Source organism: Poromitra crassiceps (assembly GCF_964638095.1).
Source record: "Poromitra crassiceps genome assembly, chromosome: 19".
Classification (NCBI taxonomy): Eukaryota; Metazoa; Chordata; class Actinopteri; order Beryciformes; family Melamphaidae; genus Poromitra; species Poromitra crassiceps.
Window position 1 is genome coordinate 17,032,430 of NC_139646.1, and position 22,850 is coordinate 17,055,279.

The following is a 22,850-nucleotide window of genomic DNA, read 5'->3' on the forward strand; positions in this document are numbered from 1 at the left end:
CTACTTCACAAATCCACATAAATATTTGGTTTGTTGTTTTATAAGGCTATATGATACCTATTAGGCCTTTACTGTACATGTTTTTCAGTATATCATTTTCTACGATAGTTTATGTTTCATTTGAGGCCTCCTTTAAGACAATGAGGGAAGATGATTGTGTTTGTATAAAAAAAGAAAGAAAGGATACAGGCAACTTTTCTTTAGTTGAAACCTTTGAAAATCCTTTATAGCACATTCAAAAACTCCATGGTGTTTCAGCAACATGCCTTCACTAGGGAGTAAAAGAACATCTCATCACTTCCTGATTCCTGATTCTTGATGAATCCTGTTTCCTGTTAACAAGGAGTAGCCTACAGATGTCTTGTGAACCAATCAGAAAACAAGGGCATGGTAAACACATGTACAACAAGGTTATAAAGGTAAAGAGCAGCAAATATAATAGGAGATAAGCATTTGCAATGACAAAAATAGGTACTATCTACATAACTAATAAAGAAAAGAAAATCACAAAGGAAAGCAATATGCACACAAAAATAATTACACGTCAAATCAAAATCTTCAAGGATACCTGGATAGGTTGTCAAAATCCAATAGGCCTCTCTTATAGCCTATTCAATATTTTTGAGTCGGTTTCATTATCTATTATACCCATAGCAATGAGAGATGAAGCACTATTGCGTTTTTGTATGATTTTGATATTGCCTTAACAAAAAGCTCCGTCTATTCTAATTCTAATCTCAGGCACTTTTTCTACAATTCACTTTTTGTATGGTGATGATGACGATGATGATGATGATGATGATGATGATGATGATTGTTGTTGTTTTTGCTCTCCAGTTCATTTCACAGTTGATGTCCTTTCTGATCAGTTTCGTCAGCACAGTGTTCTGCGGCCATATGGGGAAAAGGGAGCTCGCGGGCGTAGCATTAGCAATTGCGGTGAGAAAAAACACTAGTGCCCTCTGATATTATATCCGATATATTACTGGCATCCCAGAAGGTCACTGCTACCTGCCTACTGTAGACTTGCCTTTGAATGTACAGTATCTCTCTATCTGTTTACGTATCGATCCGTTTATCCCTGTAACCCTGAAACCATGTTCTCCTTGTCTACACAGATTGCCTAACAAAGTTTTTCTCTTGTAGGTGATTAATGTCTCTGGCATTTCCATTGGCACTGGTTTGGCTTCGGCCTGTGATACCCTCATATCTCAGGTAGTATCCTCCACACACAGGCTCTTCTTCTTCATTTTATTGATCTAGCCAGGATAATCCCAACCATTACTGCTGGGTTCCCACTATCCTAGGGTCCGCGTAAAAACAGCTCAACAATGTGCTTTTGGATCAAGTTTGTTTTCTTGTCCCAGTCACACTCTTGGTTAGCGCCGGTGTCATCGGTGTTTTCTAACTCGACTTATTTGTGTATCTTCTGACTCACTGTCCACCTGTTTGGTTTAGACCTATGGGAGCGGTAACCTGAAGCGTGTGGGAGTGATCCTCCAGAGAGGGATTCTGATTCTGCTGCTGGCCTGTTTCCCATGCTGGGCTCTCCTCATCAACACGGAGCCCATCCTCCTGGCTGTCAGACAGAGCCAGGAGGTGGCCAGGTTAGATCTTACCTAATCCCCCACAAAACATGTCCTCCAGCATCTCATACAAACTGTATATAGGTGGTCTTGTGTTTACATGTGCAGGGTTTTCCATTGTTAATCTTAACCTGATTGCTCAAGTAATCCGGTTTTGCTTTGACGCATGTAAATGTTATGTATATGTTCCTGTGGTGTGCAAACATCTCCTTTCCTTTTATTCTTGTTTTTCGTTGTCTATTATGGTCCCATTTTGATGTCATCAAAAGCATGCCAGTGAGCATCACTTACTATTACTGTTGCTTTTGGGATCATTATATATTTTCTTTTTATTAGAAGTAAACTCTAAGAGGTTGGCAGGCTGTCGCACCTTTTCATGCTTTTTCGACAGTGGACAGGACAACACAAGTGTGGGCAGGGATATTCTGTGAAATGGTTTATTCGGGAAAACTGGGGTCAGTCTGTTAAAGGATGCTGCAAGTAAACAGCTAAATTCATTGATGCAAAGATATTAACAGCTGACATATTTTACTGGCAGACATGCTAGAAGGACAACAGGACACCATGTTGTTGCTTCCATCATCTGTTTGCCAAATATGACGGATAGTGGTCTAATTTGAGATGTCGTTTCATAATGTATTATACCAGTCATTTTTAATCATCAATCGTAATGCCACACGGGTTTACGTGCTTACTTATTATGGTATGTGTTTTCTGCCCAAAAGGATCTCCCAGCTGTATGTGAAGGTCTTCATGCCTGCTCTGCCGGTCAGTTTGGTTCCTTCTAGACACCTTTTACCGAGGCATCAATTCAATAGAAATGGCTTCCAAGTAGATCTCTGACATTTCTTTGCGTAATATTTATTTACTCTCTCATTATAATAAACTGAAGGCTCAAATTTGGAGCACACCCGACTCGTACCCTTTGCCATTTCACTGACTCATATTCTTTCTGCAGGCTGCTTTCATGTACCAGCTGCAAGGGAGGTATCTCCTGAATCAGGTGCGAGGCCACCGATGTGAAGCATAATAATGGCTGAAGCGTAGCCACTAATATCAACACTGACACAAAGCTGTTCTGTGCTTTACAGGGAATTATATGGCCTATGGTGATAACTGGAGTGATGGGGAATGTTCTTAACGCAATTATCAACTACGTCTTCCTCTATCCACTGGAGTTGGGTGTCGCGTGAGTTTGCTCATGTTAGAGATGACTAATTATTATTGTACAAAACTTTTGCAGCAAAGAATGCAAAGAATTTAAGGTATATTGAGTATACTATTCAAACTATTACTAATCAGTTATCAATGACTATCTGGAGACATACGCAAATGGAGGCTATATGAAGCCTAGTTTCATAGCTATGAGCAGTTGTCAGTGAATGGATGTCTGTCGGTAAATTAAAGTGCTTTCTGTTTCTTTTTTTCCACCCTTGCTCTAACACCTGCCTGTTCCTCTTGCTCCCAATGAAGTGGATCTGCAGCAGCCAATGCGATCTCCCAATATTCTCTGGCTGTGTTTTTATACATTACCATCTGCTGGAAGGGGCTGCACAAGGCCACATGGGGAGGTCAGTTCTTTTCTTCCTTCGAGTATAATTTTAATATGAATTTATTACCGAAATGTTTCCCTTTACTAAGCCCATTCTGGGCTTAGTAGTGATATTACTCTGTGTGTGATTGGCTTCTTTTTCATCATTAAAGGAGAGGTTTGGTCAATTTGGACCTAATATAATAGTATATAATATAATATAATAGTCTCTTACATACAGTACTTGTAGTAGGTAGCCTACTTGGACCCACAGACAAATTTGCACCCGACTCAGCTGTCAGTTGGAACGGCGAGCTCTGCGATTAATGAGCCCAACCAGGGTATGTCAAAATATCTCCGAAAAAGTCAGTCTGTGAAAACAATATGGCGCCCAACCAACATAATTATATCCAAAGCAGAGCACTGCATTCTGGCCCGATCCCAAGGGGGCCCGGCCCGAGAAACAGGAGCTCGCTGATGTCCTCTGCAGGTCCACAGGTATTTAAGAGACAATTATATATAGTTCCAAAATCGCCAAACATATCCTTTAAAGTTTAAAGTGTCACTCTGGCCTGTCACAGATTTGGTTCACTTCATCAAGTTCAACTTTGTCCATTGTGAACATTCCCGTGTGTAATGTTTGACCAATTTAGTTCCACTGCATCACTGTTTAATGCAATATAGAGGAGAGGTTACAGTCCCACACAGCTCCAGGTTATTTTTAAGTCCCATAATTTGTCAGGAAATTAGCAACAAAATTTGCAAAAACCTTGTAACAGCAAGTCTGATATTTGTCTTACCTGAATTGAAAGTTTGCACGGTTATTTGTGTATTGAGTAAGCATAGTCATTCGTCGACTCTATTAAAGTGTTAAAAGCCCATTGTATGATTTCCAAAAGATATATTCATATTATTTCAAATAATTAATTCAAACAGATATTTCATATAGCATTATTATCATTTCATCCAGTGTAGCATGACGAGTCACTCGCTAGCAATCTCTAAGATGATGAAATGAAAAGAAAACATTGTGTTTTATTGTATACTGTGTGTTATGTGCCTGACCTGTGACCTCTGACTCCTATAGGTTGGACAGTTGAGTGTCTGCAGGAGTGGGGCCCCTTCATCAAGCTGGCCATTCCCAGTATGCTGATGCTTTGTCTGGAGTGGTGGATGTTTGAAGTGGGAGGATTCCTGGCCGGTGTGATTAGTGAGCTTGAGCTGGCAGCTCAGTCGGTGGTATACGAGCTGGCCACTATAGCTTACATGGTAACGCCAAGAAGTATTTGTTACCTTGTGATTTTGTGAGTCGCTGGCCTCTGCTATTATGTTGGTGATTATATGATATAATATTTTAGGAAAGCGTTTATTTTTGGAGGGCAAGTACATTTGAAGATGTATAGGATATCTCAGGATATCTCTGGGGATCCACTGCCATCACCAGCATTCAGAATATTTAGCGCTTGCTTTCAATATCTTGACTTGCAAATATATTTTAAGAGAACTTAGATCCGGGACCCAGAATGAAAGAATGCACGATTAAAGTTTGTAATATGAAAGTAAATGGTTCCGACTACAGGTCCCAAGAGCAGCCAGTTTTGGTTGTTAGCCACAGAGTAACAACAGTTTGTGGACTAAAATATGTACTGTAAATGTTTTACCAAAGAGAAATATCACCTAAAGATCATGTGTTTCCACAATATATATTTGCATGTCTCTCCTTTTTTCTCTCCCACAGTTCCCTCTAGGATTCTCTGTTGCTGTCAGCGTTCGGGTTGGGAACGCTCTTGGTGCAGGGAACACAGAGCAGGCCAAGCTGTCTAGCAAGACCGCCATCATCTGTGCATGTATGAACCAACGCATAACATGTTGCCTGCAAACTCTCCACAGAAAAGCACAAAAGTCATGAGAATGAAAACAGCTCTTCTACCTTCTTCTGGACATGTTTGGTCTCATTTAGGATTTTTTTTTATCAAATATTTTTTATTTAGAAATCATACAACATTTGGAAGACAGAAACCTTGACAGATGAGATTACAATACAATACAATACAATACATTATAACAATATATTATAATTTTTAATAATAAAAAATCAGTTGACATCTCCAGATAAACAACATCCATGAAAATGAAAATAACCAAAATGGGGTGTCTGGTAGACTGTAGAGGTAAAAGCACTGACCTATCACTGCGGAGACCCGGGTTCAATTCCCGGTAGCAGTACTTCCGACTTCATCAGACGTTCCTACAGACACAATAGGCTGTGTCTGCGGGTGCGAAGCGGGTGGGGTAGGAGTCCGGGTCGCTAGATTAGCGCCTCCTCTGGTCGGTCTGTTTGGGGGGAGGGGAACCGGAGGAATAGCATGATCCTCCCGCGCACTATGTCCTGCCGGTGAAACTCCTCCTCGCTGTCAGGTGAAAAGAAGCGGCTGGCATTTATCGGAGGAAGCATGTGCTAGTCTACGGCTCTCCCCAAGATCGGCAGAGGGGGTGGGAGAAAATAGGAGAAAAAATTCAGGAAAAAAACAACTTGATCAAAAATAAATAAATATGTCACTCATACCCTAGCCTGAACTGATAGGAATTTTGACATATCACAAGAAAATGAGGAGAAACGCAAGATTCGAGAAACTTAATACAACCGACAAATTTTGGCATCAAGGCTACCGGTAGTTTTTAAATGGAAGCATTTAAACACTTTAACTTTAATCATTCTTCATGCATAAACCAAACTTTTCTTATTCTTACAGCAACATCCAAAGGAAGCTTATTAGTTCCTTGGTGATTTTAATATGCACACTGTTTTAAATGATACCAGTTCATATGATTGTTCCACTTTATTAACAATAATAATAATTAATTAATGCTGTATTTCTTATTCCCAAATGCAGTCATAGTCTCATGTTTTGTTGGAGCTTGTCTTGGAATCCCCAAAGATGTCATTGGATACATTTTCACACCAGAGCAGTAAGTAGACTATAGGCTGTGAAGAAATACCATTCACTTTCTTGCACTCACAGAATTCTAAAAATATAAGTTTTAAGTTTTAATCGCAATTCATAGTCGGTCCATGTGGCACAGAAAGTCACACAGTCATGCTTACAATGCCGTCATGACAGTCACACATTAACTCAGATTATCACCTTCATGCTCACTCAGAAACACTGAACCATGACAGCGGAGTGAGCTAGTCAACCTGCTGTCAGCTTTTACAGTTCATTCTTGGCCTATAACACTATTCTGCTTTATCAGAGTCTGTCAAATTAATTAGTTAATCTTATTCATCAAAAGGCACAATAATTTTAGATATAGTTACCTCACCAAAATGCAGAGGGTGAGCCTGTCCTTTGACCTTGTATTTAATTTATCTTTGCAATATTTCAATAATTATAATTTTTTGTATGAGGGAAAGGTGATCCAAGGAACTGCAGAATAGGTTTAAAAGCCTTTATTCTATTTGGCTATTCATCTATTATTATCTATAAAAGGGAGCATGTGGGAAAGGTTTGTTCTCTGTTTAAATTTTTGTCCCAGAGGCATTGTGACATCACTGATGATGTCATCAGTGATGTCATAAGTCACTGATGATGTCATAAGACACTGATGATGTCATCAGAGATGTCATAAGACTGTTCGATGTAAACTTAAGGTATGTGAGCTGCCAGCTCGTCGAGCTGCAGGGCGGGCGAGCCCGCGCAGCAGGTGAGCCTAGGAGTGTGCAAGATGCCTAGTTATCAAAAGTTAAAAACACTTTTTCCTTAAAGACACTCTTTTTTACATAGAACCAAACCTCACTATGTTTAACACTAGCCTGGGTAAACCCAGCCTTCAACGTGATGTCACAGGCTATGCCTGTAGCGTAACTGATAGCACATAGAGGTCACGTGGAGGCTGGGTTTACCCAGGCTAGTTTAACACTAGATTTCCAGACTCCTATCCGTTTTTCATGTATTTTTGCATCTAATAATGAAGCATCACGTTAGTTCATGCAGGACACGAAAGCCATAAGCCTATGCCCCAGCTGTAATCAGCTGGCAGCCCACTGATTGGATCAGTGTTTCTGATAATTCACCAATCACAGCCATTCTCACATCAAGGCGGACCATTTAAATATGGCTCCCTTCTACACTGATCTTTGCTACACCAATGCTGCCACACACATCGCTGCTGCTGCTGCTGCTGCTGCTGGCAAAGCTTTGCCTCCACCAGCCTCCACCTTTCTAGTTCAAAGTCTTAACATGGCTCAAAGGTTAAACTTGTATTCAATGTCTTCAATGCTTAGCATGCTGGTTAATTGGCTAATTAACCGGGAGCATCTAGAGAACGGAGCCATCAGTGCCAAGCATACTGTATTTCCATTTGTTGCGATAAATGCTTAAATCTATGACGAAAGTGTTCTTGACTGAAATAATCTCTAAATCCCAACATCTCCTAGAGACATTGTTCAGAGGGTTGCTGATGTCATGATCATGTATGGTTTCTTCCATCTCGTAGACGCCACTGCGGTGAGGGACTAAACAAACTATAACTTCATGCCATTGCTAAGCCAAGCAATTTGTACACAGAAGGGGATTCTACCAAATGTGTGTTTGATCTCCACAGGGTGTGACAGGGGGCGTTGTTAGAGGAGCAGGGAAGCAGAAGATCGGTGCTCTGTGTAATCTGGTGGGATACTACTTCATTGGCTTCCCCATCGGTGTGTCCTTGATGTTCGCAGCCAACTTGGGCATCGTAGGTGAGAACAGATAAGCTATTTACCATAGCAATTCTTGCCAATTAACATTTGGGAAAAGCAATAACACCCTCCTTCCAATCTCTGTTATAGGACTGTGGTCAGGACTTGTCATTTGTGTGGCATTACAGGCCACATTTTATATAGTTTTCCTGTATAAACTTAATTGGAAGAAAGCCACTGAGGAGGTGCGTATACCTAGATCACTTGAACAGTCAAACTATTATTTGGAAATATGTTTCTGTTGTTGTTTTTTACAGCTGATGTGCTATAAGCAACTGTCTTTAATGTCTCTGGTCAGGCTTTGGAGAGAGCAGGAGTCCAGGTCACAGGAGAAAACAAGATAGTTGGGATGGAAAATGAAGGTAGGTAACAGCATTTCCTGCTCCTTTTACAGTCTTACATGAAACACCCGGGACACTTGTGTGCCAACTGTTTTTAATAATAATAATAATAATGCATTTATTTTATATAGCGCTTTTCAAGACTCAAAGACGCTTAACAGTAAAACAAGAAACAAGCAACAAGCAGCAGACACAGGCAACAGATACAGGCAACAGATACAGGCAACAGGCAACAGATACAGGGAACAGGCAACAGATACAGGGGACAGGTACAGATAACAGTGGCGGTTCAGGGCAAGGTTGTATGGAGAAGCAGAGGAGAGGAAGAGAACAGGAGGGAGGGGCATTCCTAGTACAGATGCATTGTGAAAAATGCCTCCTCTGTCACTCAAAGCCCTAGATGTGGATCAGAGCCAGGCCCAGGCGACCACCACTCCACCCAGCTGTGTGACTTGTGAGGAGGGCATCACAGACTCAGAGGTGCCTGGTTCAGGGCAGGGCACAGCCGCCACCACCACCACCACCGCCACAGTGGGAGTTGTTTTGTCCGTCAGGCAGCTGGTTGTCCGGCGTGGTCTGACAACGTTGCTCATGGTCCTCATCCTCATCGCTGGAATCTTCATCAGTGACCTGCTCATCGTGCTGTTCAAGTGACTCTCCTCCTGCTATGGCTGAATGCTGGCAGTCAAGACTGGCAGGGTTTTTGCATCAGGTTTGATAGCATTGATGTAGAATCTCTCAGAGCCATCACACAGCAGCAGAGCTCCCGGCAGGCCCGGTTCCAGAACAAAATTACTTAGGGTGCATCTGAATTTAGTGGGGGTGCACTATAGCGACAGTGTGGGCTGGCAAACAGCCATGAAAAATAGTGTAGGCGGTACGGTCCAGAGCGTGGTCGCCAATGAACAGATGAGATCAAGTTTTGAAAAATGGTCTCACTACAATGAAGTGGCTGCTACAGTGGGGACTAACATCACACACGAATGAGTGCAATTGGGCTCATTGAATCCACAAGAGTCTCAGCATGTCCAGTCATACCCAATGTATGCAATTCCAAGATGGTTTAGGGACCCCAGAAATATTTATGTGAAAATAATACATTTACACTACATGCAAAAACTACATTGTTTTTGCGAAAAACGATATGGGATTAGCATAAGGTGGGCATGTCTGTAAAGGGGAGACTTGTGGGTACCCATAGAATCCATTCAGATATCTTGATGTGAGAGATGGAGCCAGGGAACTTTAACTTTGGAGCGTTATTTAGCCTTCCCAACAAGCTAGGTTAACATGGTTGGTACCACTGGATACCTTAGGTCTTCCCGTTTCATACGATACCAGTATCTTCACTCTAGCTTTTCTTTCAGAGGCTACAGCGACAGTAATGTTGGCTGCGGATTCAAATTTCAACTGAGGGTGCAACGCATGCTCTTGCACCCCCATACTGTAGCACCGGGTCTGGCACCTGGCCTCTACACAGCTACAGATATACTACAGGTTTGCCTCAATGTTACAATAGTATGAATGAGGCATCGTGCAGAAAAGCAGGCACTGACAGAAAGGTACATCTTGACCCTTACCCTGCAGCATATAGTAGAACTTGCCCTAGCAAGGTAGGTCAGGTGTGTATGCAAGGTTAGACATCATATGGGGTGAATCTTTTTGGCGAGTGACATAAGAATTGCATTTGCCATCCTGTGGGAATACTGAGAGTACTTGGAGGACTCGTTGTTTTGTCATCAAAAGCTTGTTGCAAGCCGAAAACATAACATCAAACTCTGATATCTGTGTTACTAATGATTTGTATTTCAATCAACCCCCGAAAATATTGTTGTAGACTACAAAATGCCCTGAATCACTCTGTTGTGATATTGAATACTATTATATTGAATATGTTGTGGCACATTGTGGTACAATGGGGTATAGGCAGAGTGGCAGAGCAGCGCAGGGAATGCTGTTACAATAACCAATGATTATTCAGAAACAAAAACAAATGACAGTTAAGCTATTCAGTTTCAGAGATCTGATTCTGCAGTTGGGCTTTTGAGACCCAGACTAACCCTGTTCTGAAGGGATTGGTAAAGTCCTTCAGAACCTGGAAGCCCAGAGTATCCTTGGTTTCCTCTGAGGCCCTGTAAGATACTTAGGAAATGGACCGCTGCCTCTTCAAACGGCTCCAAGACAGAACCAGCACAGAGCCAAGTCTTCCTCCACTATTGTGTACTATTATTATGGAACATTCATGTATGGGGAATGGAAGATCAAAAACGAACCAAAACATTGAAAATTCTGAGTTTGCTATCTGTAACGATATAATTTATTATATGATGCACATGTATTTACAGTGAAGATTCAGGAATCATAGATTTCTTAATAAGATAGTATAAAATAGCTGAAGCAGAATAATGAGCAATAGCACCATCATGTCAAAATTTGACTTTGCACAATCTCAGTTCTGTATGTTACAAACACCATCAAACTAGTTTGAGGCTAAATACAGTCATAATAATACAACTTTTTTTGAGAGAGAGAGAGAGAGAGAGAGAGAGAGAGAGAGAGAGAGAGAGAGAGAGAGAGAGGGAGAGAGGATGAGTGATATGCCCATTACATTATGACGAGTGCCACATCTTATCTAAAGAAGTTTAGCATTCAGGAACACTTCTGACAAGACATGGGGCTATTATAGAAAATGATAGATTGTCTCTATGATGCAAATATTTCCCTGTAATAATAAACATGTTTCACACAACAAAGGGGTTTCTTTACACTATAGTTTCACTAACTGGTTATTCTGATGTATTCAACTAGACTACAACTCACCCCACATGAAAGTAGAGAATATAGTGCGCTTTGTCCTTGTGCTTCTTATCATAGGCTATTTTACCAAAAGTTATGCACAATAAGTTTGTGCATAATCCTACGAATGTCCAGCAACACGAGCGATCAGTGACATGACTGGTATTGTTGTGTGTGTGTGTGTGTGTGTGTGTGTGTGTGTGTGTGTGTGTGTGTGTGTGTGTGTGACATTGCGAGGTTTGGTCGCCATGACAACACGGGTTGGCTGAAAGAAAAAAGTCTGAAAAGGGGCGGTGCGGCGGGGTGCTTTATATTAAGGTCCTTGTAATAAGCATTAATAGGCAGTGTTGGGGGGTAACTCATTACAAAAGTAACATATTACATGTAATATATTACTTTTAGCAGTAACGCAGTAATGTAACTTATTACTTGTAGGATTTCAGTAATATTATACCAGTTACTTACCAGTTAAGTAACTCAAGTTACAAATTGAGTTACATGTTTTTAAATCAAAGCACATCTTTAAAAAAGATACAATCATTTCCTAATCAAACTGTGTCCTTATGCAAATTAAAGTATATATATTGCATAAAAAAAAAAAAAAAAAAAAAATATATATATATATATATATATATATATATATATATATATATATATATATATATATATGCGTGTGTGTGTGTGTGTGTGTGTGTGTGTGTGTGTGTGTGTGTGTGTGTGTGTGTGTGTGAGAGAGAGAGAGAGAGAGATACTGTATATAGGTCACTTTGTTGTCACTTTGAAGTGATTTGATTGACTTTTGGCCTGTCAGTGTTGTAGAGCCTCACCCTAATGATTGTCTAAGCATCAGATGTGTGTTCAAGGTGTGGCCTAGCCTACAGTATATAACATCCCCAGTACCTGTTGTCATACTATTGTTGATCTTGAAGAAGGCCGGAGGGCCCAAACGTCATTCTATGAAAGAAACGCATAATGGAGCCAAACATTAAGCCAAAAACGTAATGTTTTTTCAACATTAAGTTTACTTCCAGTGGTCGGCACCTCATGACAGTTTTTCGTTACCTTTCCTTTTATATAATAGTATTACAAACACATTAATTGTATCAAAGTAACTTACCAATTATGTCATTTGTTAAACATTTACTAAGCTTTTTTGTTGGTTATTAATGTTAATAAATACGTGTCTGTATATGTGTCTGTGACTAATAAAGACGCAATGTCCAATCTAACATCTAACATTAATTGCTATCCAGTGACATGAGCGATTAGCCTGGGTGTGGGGGGGGGGGGGGGCTGTCAAACTCTCATTAGGGGCTCGGCCCCCCTAAAGGTCTCCCTGGGCTTTTCCCTGACCTCTGTTCTCATTCCATTGGTTTTACATAATACATATCTTGTTGAAGTAGTGATTAAGCAGCCTCTGCAAAACTAATGCACCAGTTGTCACATACAGTGGTCTCTTTGTGTTATGCGGCAACCCAACTCTTTCAGGGTAGTTTTTCTCCAGTTTGGAGAAAAACAAACAAAACAAACCCATACATACATCATCGACATTTAACATTGCAATGTAGTGCTACCAGCTGCCCAATGCGCTTATGTATGTAATAGATAAAGTGCATAGGATCTCACGCAAGGGTTTCTCCAGCTTGCTTACTTTGTCATTCCTGTCAACTGCACTATAGGATCATTTGACATCCTTGACAGCACAAGTGTGAACATATATGCATTACTGGGTGACCGCTGTTTTTCTTTCACAAATTCTTTAGCATTTTTGTCTTAAGAGAGACTGTCGACAGACAGGACTTACAACCATAAAACAGCCTTAAAGGCTGTTAAAGGTGCACATCTGAGAGAGTACTGCTGATTCTGCTGCAACAGAGAGCAGCAGTGATCATCACAGCACAAATCTGCTATAGGGGTAAAATACAGAGAACTTCTAAAACACATTTTTGTAAGTACAATTTGATTCCATTACATAGTAATCAGGGGTGGAAGTAACTAATTACAACCACTCAAATTACTGTAATTAAGTCGTTTTCTGGGGGTACTTGTACTTTTAAGAGTAATTTTTTCAAATCTGTAATTTTACTCTTACTTAAGTGTGGATTGCACTATGTCATCTACTTCACTACTTTTAAAATCGTAATTCGCTACTGAGTACAATTTTAATAATGTAAATCCAAACATGCAAACCTTTCATCTGCATTTTACAATGCAGATAAAAGGCTATCAACTGATCGCAAATGGACCAATGAAAACCATGAAATAGGGATGACAGGTTAGGTTTCCGCTTTGGAGAGAGGTGACCACACTGACCAGAACAGTGCAGAAGTTGAGGTAATTTTGGAGAAAAATAAAAATGGAGATGGACAACAGCAAAGTTTTGCTTCCTGTCTTCCATTTCAATTGAATGCCTGTGACAGCCTGCTATTAAACATTGATGGATAAAAAAGTAACTAATACTCCAAGTAGTTTTTTAGAAGAGTACTTTTTAGTTTTATGGAAGTATTTTTTTAACACTAATAATTTTACTTGTAGTTGAGTAATATTTCAGTAATGCAACAGTACTTCTACTTGAGTACAGACTTTCAGTACTTCTTCCACCACTGATAGTAATACTGTAATACATTTTTCATATTTGATAAGATATTAAGCTAGTAATATAGTTATTATTTATTTATTTATTTATTTATTTATTTATTTATTTATTTATTTATGTATTTATGTATTTATTTATTTATTTATTTTTGCTAATTTCATGATAATTTTTTTCTAACTTTATAGACCATGAATAATTCAAATGGAAAAATGCAATCATAAAGCAAGGAATCTCTCTCTGTGAGTATCCGTGTCCTTCGCAGATTTCGAGAACCGTTCGTCCGATCGACTTCACACTTGGCGGGTGTATTGCCGGCGACCCGAGCATTGACAGACACAACTGTGTAAAAGCCCCGCTGTCAGGACTGCTCTGTGCTCATCTGGGACACACAGTTAGATTTTAGTTTTAAAATGCAGTTCTCGGCTTACTACCACAGCTTATCGCCTAGTGATAAGCAATGTTATGCATCGAAATTAACGTTGTTTAATGGGATATGTCTTACAGACCCATACGCACTGGCGCCGGAACAAGGGGGACATGGGGACATTTTGTCCCCCTTAAAATTTGGTCCCCCTAAAAAAAAAAATTTTTTTTTTTTTTTTTTTTTTTTTTAATCTGAGGGGGCAACTGCCCCTGACGCTTAGAGCCCACTTTACACTGTTTACACAGCCTGTGATGCTTGTTACAGCCGTGATCGTTGTGGGATTATTACACCTGAGACAGACAGACCCAGGGATCAAGTTACAGAGAGCCCACTTTACACTGTTTACACAGCCTGTGACACTTGTTAAAGCCGTGATCATTGTGGGATTATTACACCTGAGAGACAGACAGACCTGGACTCTGTACTGCACTCACTGTCATTGGCTGCTGCTATAATCGTATACGGTTATTGTTATTTTATTTTTGTGTTGAGATGACAAGTTTTGCACTGTGTTTCGAAGTGATAATAATAATAATAAGTTCAGTGTTTCTGCCTGTGTTGCTGTCTGTAATTATAAAATGACCTAAAGGGAGAGCAGGTCACCAAGTGAGTGAGAAAAGGAAAAATACTGAATAATTACATTACTACAGTATAATCCTAATGTTAATTAAAAATGAGATATTCATCTAAATATGGCTAAAAATCATCCAAACGTCCATAAAAACGTCAATTTTTCGTCGGCGCCCAAAAAACACCGCCCTTCGGGGGCCGTCAAAAAAAAAAAAAAAAATTGTGTCCCCCTTATTGCAAACTCGTTCCGGCGCCACTGCCCATACGCACTGGCGCTGTCAATTTAGCCTAGGTAAACCCAGCCCCCACGTGACCTGCTCTCTCAGTTGAGAGAACAGGTCTGAGAGTTCATGATCAAACATTGGCTAGATATGACCTTTGTTCTGATACAGCGGTCTGAGCGTCCTTATTTTTTATTTAGCTACCCCAACTGTCAGTGTGTTGTCCCCACAGTGGTTGACTGACTACCATGGCTTTGAACATCCCTGGTGTGGTTGTGGTGGTGCTGTTCTACCTCCTGATTCTGGGGACGGGGATATGGGCCTCCAGGAAGTCCAGGAAGGCTGAGAGGAAGTGCCAGGGAGACAGGACAGAAGTAATTCTCCTTGGAGGCAGGGATATCAATTCGGTGGTGGGAGTTTTCACCATGACTGGTAAGTCGTTCTACTGTATGGGGGCAGATCAGCTGAATTTGACCCAGAGTTGGTGTAAGCAGCAGTCAGCCGCAGTTCTGTTTGTGTAAAATTGTGTAATCTGTACGAATGCTCACCCAGATTATGGCACAAGATATCGCTAATGTTCCATCATCCATCCACATCCTGTGTATTGTTAAATGTTTCAGCATAATGTGTAGCATTCCAGACTTGATGGGAATATTCCATTTTTAATGACAGTGCTGTGTTTCTGTGCCTGTGTGCATGCATCTGCATGTGTTGTGTATGTGTATGTGTCTGTATCATTCTTGCAGCTACATGGGTTGGAGGCGGCTTCATCCTTGGCGTGGCCGAGGCAGTGTATTCTCCTAAAATGGGGTTAATATGGGCTCTTATGCCCGTACAATACGCTGTGTCCTTCATAATTGGTGAGACCGTCACACAATTCAAGTCACTCCATGGTAGCCTACAGTCTGCTATTCTTGGTCATGTCTCAGTCGAACCAAGAGAAATATAGATTCATAGTACAATGTTCATTTCAAATTTCTTCATAGCATATACTACATAGACTACATATACAGTACCATACACAATTCTGAAACTTCTGATGCCACCATTCAATTACTTTGAATGGTGGCATCAAAGCGTGCAATGTAATGTACTGACTTGTATTTCTTGTACTGTATGCACCGTTACTGTTTATAAGCATGTTACTTTCAACAGTCCACCAAAGGCGAAAATGGTCAAATAAAATGTTAAATGTACATTGAATATGCTTGTTGTGGCAGCATTGGTAGGTGTATCGACAACTTGCATGATATATAATATAGAATGATAGGACCTGACATACTATGCAAGTATGGTGCTGCACAGTGCAAGATATACAGCAGAAGAACAAAAACAACAACAAAATACAAAGAAACTACTAGTTTGGATGTAATTGTTAAAGGTCTGGTGTCATTTCAGAAGAGTAGTCACTATTCTTTTGATGACAATGATTTATTAACATGAGCAATTATATATTTGCATGTGATCAATGATTATGAATAACAGATTATGAATGTTCAATGGTTATAAAAAGTTCAAAGTCTTTGGCGATTAGACTCCATCACGACTCTGAGACGTCATGCTGATGTCATCGTGATTATGACGGGGGTAGTGAAGCCATGAGTTGAATAGGATATCCCCCCGTGGAGTCTAGACCTGGTGGTGGTGAACGAGAAGGCTTCTGGAGATCTCTGACCTGGAGGAGAATGGGGTGGAGGAGGGGTACAGCAGCACTGAAATGACAGCAGATAAGAGTATGAGAAGGGAACAGCTCTTAAAGGTTGCCGCTAAAGCTGTGATTGGCTGAATGGGAAGGATGTGGCCAGCTGTGATTGGATTAGCAAAACCTCCTACGCCCCCTTAATCAGGTAGATGCATAACACCTGAAGGAGAGAGGGAAATGTGTAAGTGAGAACATTAAAGTGACTCTTTCTGAAATTATGTTAAAACTTCACTTGTGCATGAGTGACATCACTGGTCCACAACTTAACTCAAATCATCTCTCAAAATGCCTGTAAACTGTTTACAGTTTTAAGATATACTGTACTACTGATTTTGTAATGATACAAAGCTGGTTGAAAATTGGCGGAGTGTTCATTTAATGATGTTTCATCCACTCTTTAAGGTGGTCTTTTCTTTGCCAAGCCAATGAGGGACAAGAGGTACGTCACCATGATGGACCCGTTCCAAATAAAGTATGGAAATGTACTGAGCGGTGCACTAGTGCTGCCATCCTTGCTGATTGACATCCTGTGGTGCGCCTGCACTCTGACTGGCTTAGGTAAACACAACTTGGAGGTTAAAAAGACTTCAAAGTTCATTCAGTGGATGCAAATAAAAAAAAAACATCTGTGTGTGTGTGTGTGTGTGTGTGTGTGTGTGTGTGTGTGTGTGTGTGTGTGTGTGTGTGTGTGTGTGCGCGTGTGTGTGTGTGCGCATGTGTGTGTGTGTGTGTGTGTGTGTGTGTGTGTGTGTGTATGTGCATCTGTGCATGTGCGTGTGTGTGTGTGTGTGTGTGTGTGTGTGTGTGTGTGTGTGTGTGTCTTTGTAACAGGAGCAACTATGAGTGTGATACTGGACTTGCCCTACTCCTACACTGTTTTGATTTCTTCAGCAGTGGCCATTATCTACACATTGTTAGGAGGCCTTTATTCTGTGGCTTACACTGATATCATCCAGCTGTCTCTTATATGCATCAGTATGGTGAGTTACAGCACCTTGTTGTCCGCAATAATTCAACCTCTTCTGAGAAAGGCCATTCTACAGTAGCCTGGGTAAACCCATCCCCCACGTGACCTGCTCTCAGACCTGTTCTCAGTCACTATGTAGTGTATGTAGATAGTGACTGGGAACTCAGAGAGCAGGTCACGTGGGGGCTGGGTTTACCTAGGCTAATTCTACAGTAGATATGTTTTTTTTTTTTTTTTTTACCAATTTCTGAAGTATTTCTAAAGTGTTTTTATCAGAAATTTTAGAGAAGACTGTTTCCTTGCAACTTGTCCCCCTTTCATGTGGTGTTCCCCAAGGGGTCAATTGTAGGTCCTTTATTATTCTCTACCCACATGCATGCATCCCTTGTGGTACATTATTCGTAAAGATGGCATCCATTCTCATTGTTAAAGTCGAGGTGAACCCGTTCGTCACGTGCATCTGAGTCCGTTTCAGACTGAAAACAAATTGAGAGGCGGACCATATACGGTGTCGATTATTTGATTTGACAATTCTGAGGACTGGCTTTGGCATTGGCCAATCCTGGCGTGTTCCACCCCCAAATCGGGTAGGATTCAGCGTGTTGTCGTGCTACGCGAGTGGGATCCGCGGAGTACCAGGCAGCCAGGCTGCTTCGTGCCGAGTGAGCGAACAATCCGATGCATGGGTGCTGCCCGCCCGCCTGGAAACTCCCAGAGACGGCGCGCGCCATTATTGTTATAAATGTAAATAATATTCCTGGAATGCGTGTTTTAACGAGCCAGTTACATTTCTTTGCATATAGAGATTAGTTTTTGTTTTTTGTTCATGTTTCATCCAATTGGCCAAGTTAGTAGGTAATTTATGGGATAGGAATTCTGCCAGATGACAGGCACTAGGCGCCATTTTCTCTTTCTTTTGGAAGAGAAAATTATCCTGAAATGAAGATTTGATTGACAGCTGCATGTCATTGGTTGAAATGGGGTCGAAATTTGATAGTACTAGGTGACGTCAGCAAACTGTACATACTGTTATCAATGAAATCTTGAAAAATTAACTTTTGATGTGAAAAAGTGTGAAAAACGAAAGAAATTAGACTTTTGTGATTTTGTTTGCATACATTATTAAATAGGTGCACTGCATACCCAGGTATTTGAACTAAAAGAAAAGAAAAGTCATTTTTGGGTTCAGCTCGACTTTAAGCCCAATTTAAGCTTCATCCCTCAACACTTTCAAAAGAGATACGTCTTTAGTGGCAGAAAATAATCATAAAAATTATTTACGTTACATTACGTCATTTGGCAGACACTTTTATCCAAAGATCTAAAATTATAAAAGTTGTGCAACTCTTTTATATCTGTCGAGCGACACTTAGCAAAAATGCCGAGCGCCCTAAAATAAATCAACCATTATGCTGACGACACTCAGCTCTATGTTCCCAAACAGAAACATACAGTAGAGCGAGGCAACATGGTCCATGTTATGTCTCGTTTCTGTCACATTAAGCCTGTTTTCTTCTGCTGAGGAACATTGCTAAAATTAGAATGATATGAAGAGAAAATGTTTAAGTCTGATGATGCTTTCATATCTCATTAATAATACTGTAACAACACTTTCACGAACGTTAGTTTGGAGACCTAATTTACCTGTTGGGCCATGAACTAAAGAAAATTACAGCTTGAGTTTACCCAAAACTAGCAGTTAGTATGATCAGTTTGTTTTTTTATCAAAGACACTAACACAGTAGGCTACATAAAATAAGTGCAGCAGAAATGTCAGATAGATCGGACCACCGTGTTTACAGTTATGGCTGAAAATGACAACAGAAATAAACAATAAACTAGTTGCTGATTATCTCCGGAATTCAAATCAATCGCCAGTTGTCTACTCTGAAGTGACTTGACTGTTGTTAGCGTGACGTCACGGTGATTTGGTCTATTGTCTGGTTTTTGTGCCAGGTGATTCCACCATGTTTAATACTCTAGAGAAGGTGATCTTACCTGGCACAAAGACCAGAAGTGCAGTACCCTAGGCTATGTTTCACCATTGGATGCCAGGCATCAGATTTGGGCACAGGTGTGAAACATCTAATGGTGTTTATATTGTAAGTAATATACAATATTTCCTCGCAGATACTGCAAACTGTCATTTCTCACCTAACCTAGCTGAGACAATGAAAACTAATGACAACTGTAATGAAAACTAATTGGAAAGTGTGTGTGCGTGCGTCTGGAGGGGGGATGGATTTGGTAACTTGAATAATATCACAGAAATTGAAATAGTCATTTATTACACTACTGGGTAATGGGGAAAGTAAGTGTTACTGTAATGTGTTACTGAATACACCCAGCGTCAGTGATTGACATTTTGGTCACAGGATATTTTTCAAGATTTTCTTCCGGTGGAAGAACTACCATTTAAATCATACATTTTTCTGCCCTTCCCTGTGTCTTTGTTATAGTTAAATTACCTTTATGTGGTGTGGCAGTCTCATTCTCATGACCATGTAATTGATGTGTGCAGTGGATGTGTGTCCCCTTCCTTCTGCTCAACCCTGCATCCATAAACATTGCCCAAACGGCCTTTAACCACACATACCAAGCCCCCTGGATAGGCACTTTGGAGCTGGACCAAGTCTGGAAGTGGATCGATGACTTCTTAATGCTGGTGAGCTGAAAGAGATGATAATAATAATAATAATAATAATAATAATAATAATAATAATAATAATAATAATAATAATAATAATAATAATAATAATAATAATAATAATAATAATAATAATAATAATAGAAAGGACTAGGGCTTTTCAAGCTCTTTCTTGGGAATTTATTCGGAACTTCGAACAATCTCTTTTCTATTTACCTATGTTTGTTAATAACGTTAACAGGTCCAATGTAATGCAGCTATCAACGGCTTTCATATACAATTAACTTAAATACCCCAACCCCCCTTTTTATGCCTCCGCCAGCGGTAGCCAGGCCCGAGGCATCATGGATCCGGGTTGTCCGTCCGTACGTCCGTATGTCCGTACGTACGTACGTACGTATGTGCGTCCGTCCGTCCGATGTCCGTTAACGCGATATCTGAGGAGCGCCTTGACGGAATTTCATCAAATTTGCCTTAAACATCTGATTAGATTTTGGTGGTCAAAGGTCAAGGTCACTGTGACCTCTCGAACGCCATTTTCAAGCTTGTTAACGCAATATCTCAGGAATGCCTTGATGCTGTTTCATCAAATTTGCCTCAAACATCGACTTGGACTCAAGGATGAACTGATTCGATTTTGATGGTTAAAGGTCAAAGTTCAAGGTCACTGTGACCTCACACACCCAATTTCCAAGCTCTGTAACGCAACATCTCAGGAGTGCCTTGACGGAATTTCTTCCAATTTGCCTCAAATGGTGATTTGGACTCAAGAATGAACTAATGGCGGAGGCATAAATCCGCGGTGCGGTCATTCTAGTTTATATATATTTTATACTATTATGTTACCTTCAACCTGCATGACCTGGTAACAGTATACAAACATTAGGTAACTAGACCTTTGTAGTTATAAAAAAAAAAGAAGAAAAAAAAAAGCTTGTCGACATAGTCGATCTTTGTTCTCTCTGTAATCAAAATCTGGTCCACAAAAAGAACAATATTGAAAGATCTGGTAGATATTGCAATGAGAACGAAAATGCGTGTGGTTTCTCTTCCGTGTATCATCCTCCTTCATAAATGGCACCATATTGTTCCCTACTATGACCACTTCCGTTGCGTAGAATCAAAAAATGTGATAAGGGTCTATTCCCTTGGTGCTATCATTCCCCCCTTCAGTTCTCACTTGTCCTTTTTGATCTCTTTCCTAATGCTCTTTCATTCCTCCTCTTCTCCATCTTTTCTCACCATCTGCCTCCTCTAACTCTGATCTCCCTTGTCCCAGGGTCTGGGTAGTCTGGCATTCCAATCCTTCCACCAGAGGACGCTATCTGCCTCCTCCTCAGCAAAGGCCCAGGTCACCTGCTATGCTGCTGCCCTTGTCATCGCCATCCTGGGAATCCCCCCTGTTGTGGTTGGGGCTGTCGCCGCCTCCACAGGTGGGAAATCCTATAATAAAATTGCATAGGTGGACGGGCGGGTGGTGTCTGTCTGTCTGTCTGTCTGTCAGTCAGTCACAATTTGTGTCACATTTTGTGAGAACAGAGTGCAAGAAAATGGATGGTTCCACAAATCTGTGATAGCCTAGATGTTAACTAGAACAAAATGTCAACAAATAAAGTTGTAGGTTCTCCTGTCGTCCAGACTGGAACCTGACACTGTACGGTTCTCCATCTCCATGTGAACGTGGCGAGGACTATTTGGTTCTCCCACTGGCCCTGCAATACCTCACCCCGTCTTACGTCTCCATCATTGGGATTGGAGCTGTGGCTGCTGCCGCCATGTCATCCGCAGACTCTGGCCTGCTGTCAGCAACTTCTGTTTTCTCTTCCAACATCTACAAGAACATCTTGCGTACACAGGTGAAGTACAGTAGTGGCTCAGTGTGTCTGTGGAATTGTGGTTTAGGATTGGTTTTGGAAAGCACATAAATGAAGAATTAAACCTTTCTCTGTGAACGTCCCATCCCTTTCCTTCCCTTCCCTGCTGTGTTCCCAGGCGTCAGACCGTGAGATGCAGTGGGTGATTCGGGCCTCAGTGGTGGTGGTGGGTCTGGTCAGCACAGCTCTAACCTATCACAGCACCAGTGTCCTGTTGTTCTGGATCCTCGGAGCAGACCTTGCCTACACCCTTATATTCCCCCACCTGGTCTGCGTCCTCTTCTTCAAGGTGTCAAATGGTTACGGGGCCTCGGTGGGTTACATTGCAGGGCTGACAATAAGAATTTTGTCAGGAGAGAAGTCGATAGGTCTTCCTGTTGTTCTTCCTCTTCCCGGTTGCACACTGGAAGATGGCATCTACATCCAGCGGTCCCCTGTCAGGACAACTTGCATGCTCATCACCTTTACAACCATCTTGGTTTTCTCTGTCCTGGCTTCCTTCATGTTCAACCGTGGCCTGTTACCTGAGAGATGGGACCTGTTCAAGGTCAAATGTCATGTTTCCGCGTTACCTGTGGAGACAACTGGAAGCAATGCAGCATGTGACGAGAATGGACTTGGAGTTGCTTTACAGCCAATGCTACAGACTTGACTTTTTGTGAGGCTTGTCATTTTTTTCTGTTTGGAGTAAACTAAGATTTATCTTGCCTTTATTTCAACCTTAACTGCAAACTGTAGCCGATCCTTAAAAGCTTGTTTCCCCCCCCTCTGTAATCTTCTGTGTGTGGTCAATACAACACTGTATGACAGATATACTGTAGTAGGCCTATAGTTAATGAGGAACTTATATAACAATT

The 22,850-nt window shown here is 40.9% G+C and overlaps 2 protein-coding genes across 2 annotated transcripts; both read left to right on the forward strand.

Moving 5' to 3' along the window:
• Positions 1-837: 837 nt before the first annotated feature.
• Positions 838-8,850, forward strand: LOC310793921 (multidrug and toxin extrusion protein 1-like; the record flags this gene model as incomplete). The annotated part of the gene is made up of 15 exons (XM_083655809.1): positions 838-939; positions 1,147-1,215; positions 1,459-1,607; positions 2,312-2,354; positions 2,545-2,589; positions 2,678-2,775; positions 3,060-3,157; positions 4,205-4,386; positions 4,856-4,964; positions 6,012-6,087; positions 7,556-7,625; positions 7,723-7,855; positions 7,946-8,040; positions 8,154-8,217; positions 8,591-8,850. The coding sequence occupies exons 1-15, from the start codon at positions 853-855 to the stop codon at positions 8,848-8,850; spliced, it is 1,578 nt and encodes a 525-aa protein (XP_083511935.1). The 5' UTR covers positions 838-852.
• Positions 8,851-15,051: 6,201 nt separating this feature from the next.
• Positions 15,052-22,645, forward strand: LOC310793922 (high affinity choline transporter 1-like; the record flags this gene model as incomplete). The annotated part of the gene is made up of 8 exons (XM_083655810.1): positions 15,052-15,235; positions 15,550-15,663; positions 16,908-17,063; positions 17,337-17,485; positions 19,994-20,137; positions 21,399-21,552; positions 21,758-21,975; positions 22,112-22,645. The coding sequence occupies 8 exons, from the start codon at positions 15,052-15,054 to the stop codon at positions 22,643-22,645; spliced, it is 1,653 nt and encodes a 550-aa protein (XP_083511936.1).
• Positions 22,646-22,850: the final 205 nt, after the last annotated feature.